This window comes from Meleagris gallopavo, chromosome 2, assembly GCF_000146605.3.
Source record: "Meleagris gallopavo isolate NT-WF06-2002-E0010 breed Aviagen turkey brand Nicholas breeding stock chromosome 2, Turkey_5.1, whole genome shotgun sequence".
Taxonomy (NCBI): domain Eukaryota; kingdom Metazoa; phylum Chordata; class Aves; order Galliformes; family Phasianidae; genus Meleagris; species Meleagris gallopavo.
The window spans coordinates 37,345,222-37,351,550 of record NC_015012.2 but is presented as its reverse complement, the minus strand read 5'-3'; the positions used below and the strand labels follow the sequence as shown (position 1 = coordinate 37,351,550).

Here is a 6,329-nt window from a genome sequence, read left to right as displayed (position 1 = left end):
GGGGGAGACTCTCTGCACCTCTCTGCGCATGCGCGGGCGGGGCCCAGCGGACGGTGTGCGCCGCTCCCAATGGCCGCGCCCAGATGAGGACTGAGGGGAGGGGCGGTATCCTCGTGGGTCGGTGTCGGGGCGGCTTGCCGGTCAAGTCGATACCAAGTGCGGCCGTCGACCTATCCCCACCCACCATGCTCGCTAACCCTGTCCGTCATTGCCACATCTCCACCTTTCTTGAACATCGCTGACACTGACTCTGTCACCTCCCTCGGCAGCCTGTGCAAATGCCTCATTACTGAGAAGAAAAAATTCCTATTATTCAACCTAAACCTCCCTGGTACTACTTGAGCCCATTACTTCTCGTCCTATTGCAGTTACCTGGCAGAGGAGGCCAAACTCCACCTCACCACAACCTCCTTCCAGGGAGCTGTAAGGGCAATAAGTTCTCCCCTGAGCCTCCTCTTCTCCACACTGAACAATCCCAGCCGCTCCGCACTGACTTCTGTTCCAGGCCCCTCACCAGTTTTATTGCCCTTTCCTGGACACATTCCAGACCCTCAATGTCTTCCTTGTAGTGAGGGGCCCAAAACTGAACATGGTACCTGAGATGTGGCTGAGTACAGGGGGATGGTCACCTCCTGGCTCCTGCTGGCTGCACCATTTCTGATACAAGCCAGGATGCCATGGGCCTTCTTTGGCCACCTGGGCGCACTGCTGGCTCATGATTAGCCGGCTGTCAACTAACGACCCAGGATCCTTTTCCTCCATGCAGCCTTCCACCCACTCTGTCCCAAGCCTGTAATGATGCATGGAGGTTGTTGTGGCCACAGTGCAGGACCCAGGGCTTGGTCATGTTGAACTTCATCCCACTGGCCCCAGCCCAGCAATCCAGCCTGTCAGGCCTTCCTACCCTCAGGCACATCATCACTTCTCCCCAACTCAGTGTAACCTGCAAACTTACTGAGGGTGCACTTAATCCCCTTGTTCAGATCATCCATCCTGGATCATCCAGGCCCCAAGACTGACCCCTGAGGAGCACCACTTGTGACCAGTCGCCTGCTGGATTTACTCCATCCGCCCCCGCTCTCTGGGCTTGGTCCTCCAGCCAGTTTTTTATCCAGCAGAGAGCATACCTGTTGAAGCCATGGGCTGCCAGTTTCAAATGATCATTTATAAAACAGGCATTCTCTAGTTGCTGAGACCTGCCCACATGACCATGGCAGGATACAACAAGTCCACCTATGTGGGAAAAGGAGCAAATTTTAATCCTGTTTGTTGATAAGGTTTCTGTACACTTTAACATTTTGCATGTATCTAGTTAATAAAATACCTACTCCAGAAAAAGATCAAGAAAACAATTCAGAGATACAGTTAAATGTTAACATTATACCTTGTTTCACTCACAGGAAAACACTGCAGAAGAGGAATGACAGAATGTTTGAAATAACTGAACAGAATGCTAGCAGCTGAAAATTATTCCATGCTATAACATGTTTTGTTTGCTTATCCAGTCACTCCACTCTGATGTCTTTAGTAATTCTTCCGTTTGTTACCTAAAGCATGCAGTCAAGATGTATTGTTGGCACTTCTTTTAACAGGCTTGAATAAGTCCCCAAAAGTTCCAGGCACATGCAGGACCTGGCTAAATGAAGCTTTAAAGGTGTGTACAATGGGTACTAATAAAAACAATAACATATTAGGTGCTTTGTTGTTCTCCATCATTGTCTGAATTCCACCGTGCCTATATTTTTATCACAATGGGTGTAAAATCTTACCAGCTGAAATACAGCATTTACATTTGAACTGCATTACTGCAGATAGTCAGATCAGACATGTGGATGAGGAATTCAGCTCACAAGCAGTTAGACTAGGGAGTATCTGAGTGTGATGCAGAAAGCCAAAGGGCGAAAAAAAAATCAGAAAGGCAGGTAAGAAGCTAAGAAAAAGAAAGGAACAGTAGGGGTCGTGGAAAGAATGATTATCCCTTTCTGGCTGGCACTGAAAGCAGTAGTACGTTAGAAACTTCTGCTGTCTGCCAGGGGATAGGAAAAAGAGTTAAAAGGGATGAGAGACACAAAGAAGAAAGCCACCTCATATAGATCAGTTTGTTCTTTAGTCCTTGAATGCTTGACTAAGAAGGATAGAGGCTGAAGTGTTCCAAATGGAAGAAGAATAATGTCCAGCCAAGTAGGTGGTCAGATAATTTCTATAAGTTGGCTGTACTTTTATTTTCTAATCCTCTCAATCCTGTTTCATTTCCTCCTCTACACTGCTTCTAAACCTTTCTTCTAGCTCTTTTGGGTTGTGATGCAAGTATATTTTAATCTTTCCTTTTTTAATTACAGAATCACAGAATGGCCAGGGTTGGAAGGGACCTCAGGGATCACAAATCTCCAACCCCCCTGCCACAGGCAGGGCCACCAACCTCCCCATTTAATACTAGACCAGGCTGCCCAGGGCCCCATCCAACCTGGCCTTGAACACCTCCAGGGACGGGGCATCCACAACCTCTCTGGGCAGCCTGTTCCAGCACCTCACCACTCTCCCTGTAAAGAAATTATCTGTCTCAGTCAGCAAAAATTCTACCTTTAAAATGAGATTCAGCCTGTCTCTTCAGCTAACACCTTCTCTCCCTCCTCCATTTCTGAACTTACTTCCCACTTACAGTGAGTATGGAGTTTGTCTGATCCAGTTCCATTTCAGACCCTCACTGACCAAGTTTCCTGCAGTCAGCAAGATTTACTCTCACTAAAGTTTCCAACCAAGGGAAATCTAGCATAGTATGCTCAGTCAGTTGCAGCATCCTCTTCTAGTTATCCCTTGCTTTGTAACTCCACAAATATCCAAAATAATCTTTGACTTTATACTTTCCAATCCTTTTATCTAATGCCAAAACATTGGCTTTCACACCAACCTACCCAATGCTACCAGTCCTAATTGTCCAGGCATTGGACTTTCAAGCAAGTACCTTCATGCTTCATGATTTTATTCGTGTTAACACCACCTTGTTTTCCTCTCTCATTCCACAAACATGGTTTTGTGTTAACACTAGCACAAACCCAAGGGTATCTTTGTGAACTAATAAGATGGTCCCCTGACTGTGCTTATCTTCTCTCCATTTCGGCTGCAAATTTCCTAAGGCAAAAGTGATTGCCTCCTGCGCCCCTGAGGACAGTCAGTGCAGTAATATGTGTAGAGAAGAAGGATAACACTAATTGCAAGAAGCAAAAATAATAATAATAAAAATTATAAACTGGCAATATATCAAGCCACAGGGAAGAAAAATGTAGCGTAAGTTTTGCAACTGAATTTTTGTGAGGAGGATAATAAAAGGCAGATGAAAAGGTTGCTCCAGGGATAAGTGGTAGGAGAGCTGAAACTTTTGTAGCCTTTCATACACCCACGCTTCCCCACATGAAGTCAGACTTGTTCAGACTCTCAAGCTCATGAAGAACTCAACATCCAGCTGTAGATCCAGGAGTCTCAACCAGCCCCATCTTTGGAGGACTCAGGGAAGCGTGAGTGAAGGCTGCATAATCTCTGCAGACAGAAGATGGTGCTGTTGTCGCTGAATTGTGCCTTCCACTTTTTTTTTTAATTTTATTTTACTTTATTTTATTTTTCTTTCTGGTGAAAAGCATGCAACTGCAGATAAAAAGAAAGGAATGGAAAAGGAAAGGTATAAAAACAATGGTAACTGCAATTTCCTGTATTTTTAATTGGAGAAAATAAGAGACTTAACGAGAAGATTGACGAACGCAAAGAAAATCAAAAGAGTCACCTAAGGGAGAGTGCAGATCTGCAGTTTTCAAAGGTATTAGAACAGAGGAAGATGTAAAAAAATTCAGAGAGGCAGAGAAGCAACACAGACTGCATTCTGGATCATGCCTTCCCCATTGCCTTCAAGACACCCTGAACTCTGATTTTCACAAATCTGTACTGTGTGGATTGTCACTGTGAGCCGTAGAGGGGAAGTTAAGCTGGTAAATCTCTAGTTATAGTGAGTGCAGTGGAATGGTCTGGAAAAGATGAATTAGGAGAAAGAATCAGATATAATCCTTTGCCATCTGTCTTTATTTTGCTAACCTGCTCAACAGGGCACTGCTGAAATCTGCAGTCATTTTTTATCTGCTTCATGTAGCTGAAGATCATTCACTGTACAGACTGGAATTAGAAAGCTTCCCAGTCACAGCCTGCTTTCCCTTTTGTTGACCCTTGTTTTCTCTTTTTCAAAAAAATTTTAGGACTTTCCATTCAGCTGTAGGTTACAGCATTCATTTTTAACCTCTCCCCTTTGCCAGGACTTAGAGCCAGATGGCAAAGTTAAAATGGATTTTATGTTGGCTCATATGGAAGTAAAAGGGCTGTTAAAATGTGCACAGCCCATGCTTCTTCAGCCTTCAGCCTGAAAAGCATGTATAGATCTGGAAGAAATGTGACAACTGAGAAAACATCTATACGGCATCACGTTGTTTCTCCGTAATGGCCTTTACCTACAGATCTTCATCCAGCAGCTCATGTAAACATTACATTATTCTAAGTACACACCTGAGTGTTTTGCTGTACTGGATTTTAGTGTATAGTGGACTCTACTGATAATGAACTGGATAAAAGGATCTGTGATAGTGGGGAAAATACTTTGTGACTCCTACATGAATATCTACTAGCTGCAACCCCAGAAGCCTTTAGTCTTTTTAAATACCTGGTGACATTACTGGGAGTAGAGCCTTACCATAGAAAGGCAGATTAAAAAATTCTGATATAACCAAACCTCAGGGTCCTGCTTATTTCAAGTTCTTGCTTATTTCAGTGAGAACAAAGCAAAATGCCATTTTATTTTGGAGAGGACAGAAAGAAAGAAAAAAGAGAGGGCACAGAAAGGGAGCTTTCACTTTGCTTACAACTCATAGGTATCCTTATTTGCAAATATGAAGCTTTGAAACTTAGTGTGTTTTCCAAATGATGAGTATGAAGTGTTTTCTGATGCCTTAGCTTAAGAAATTGCAGCTTAGGTGAATAGCTTTTCACTGGTGAGCTGTTATCCCTTCTGGAAGGCATGGAGATAGCTTTCTATGTACATCAAAGTTATCTCTGATTTTCAGATCAGTGGAGAAATTGGTCAGGCACTGGTTGAAAGCAAAATTATTTCCTCAGTGAGAAATTTGGTCTCGAAAGACCCAGACTACTGCTGCCTTCCACCTCTGGCAGTCTTTTACATCACTGTAAAGCAAAGGAAAACAGTTTTAAAATATTCTTCCTCATCTTCCATTGCACTTTAGATTACACTGGCTTAACTAACTTCACAAGGAAAAAGCAAAAGTCAGCTGCATCAAGATGTACTTTTAACATTTTGAGCTGTACATTAGACTTCTGAGAAGTTCTTCCAAGTTTATTCTGAATTTCCTGTACTAAAAATAAAGACTCATCAATTTAGCTGAGAACAGCAGCTTTGAAAGCATTAAGCAAGAAGCACTGGTGTTTGTAAAACAGCTCCTAATGCTGTCATCTTTAATGGGGGCGGCTAATCCTCCCTGCTTTCTCGTATTCCCAGTGATTCTCTCCAAGTGGAAGCTTGCCAGTTATTCTGCAAAATTCCTGACTCACTCCAACATCATTTAGGGCCTTCTTAATTGATTGCAGGGTATCTTCAAAGTCAGAGAAAGGCTCTTGTTAGATGCTGTAAAAGCTTTTCTGAGAGGTTACAATCTCTTCAGTTTTTGCAATGTACTTTAAAGACAGTGGGATCAAAGGACAAACCCCAAGATCAGCTCATTTTTAGAAACATATCTCTTTTACAATCTCATTATAAAGACAGGGGGGTTCGCTGTAGTTTTGAACTTGGCTTTGCAGGTCTAATTTTGGTCTGTTTCCTGTCCTGTATACAGGAATAATAAAAAAGAGTCATTTCTCATATTGCCACAGTATTGCTTCACTCCTTAAATCTCAATCGTGTAAAAGTGGTGCTAGCGGCCTTCTATGTATCTGTGAGGTCCTCCATTAGAGTTCATTCAAAGCATTTTATAGACAGCAACATGGGAAGCCTCCAAGCACACTGCTGGGGCACTTGTTACCATTTTTTTTAACACACAGGAAAATATAACACAGTAACTACACTATTTGAAAACCAAAATAACTGCTTGTCAGCATGTGGACTGTAGAAACATTATAATGGGACCCAGCATTCAGAAACTGAATCATCTTGTGAAAGTATGACCGTCTTCCATCAGCTGCCCAAAAATGGAGGCATCCAAAATAACCATCCTTATTGGAGATTTTAATCTTCAGATGTTTTATTCCTTGTACACCTCCTGCCAAGACATCTAATTGGTTCTTTT

General features: G+C 42.8%; 1 protein-coding gene across 1 annotated transcript in view; it reads right to left on the bottom strand.

Moving 5' to 3' along the window:
• The window catches only part of TARBP1 (TAR (HIV-1) RNA binding protein 1), a 32,625-nt gene extending 32,438 nt beyond the window's left edge, over positions 1-187 (bottom strand). Inside the window, exon 1 of the mRNA XM_010706998.2 lies at positions 19-187. Coding sequence (XP_010705300.2) covers positions 19-187 — 169 coding nt within the window. The remainder of the gene's footprint in view (positions 1-18) is intronic.
• Between the last annotated feature and the right edge of the window lie 6,142 nt (positions 188-6,329).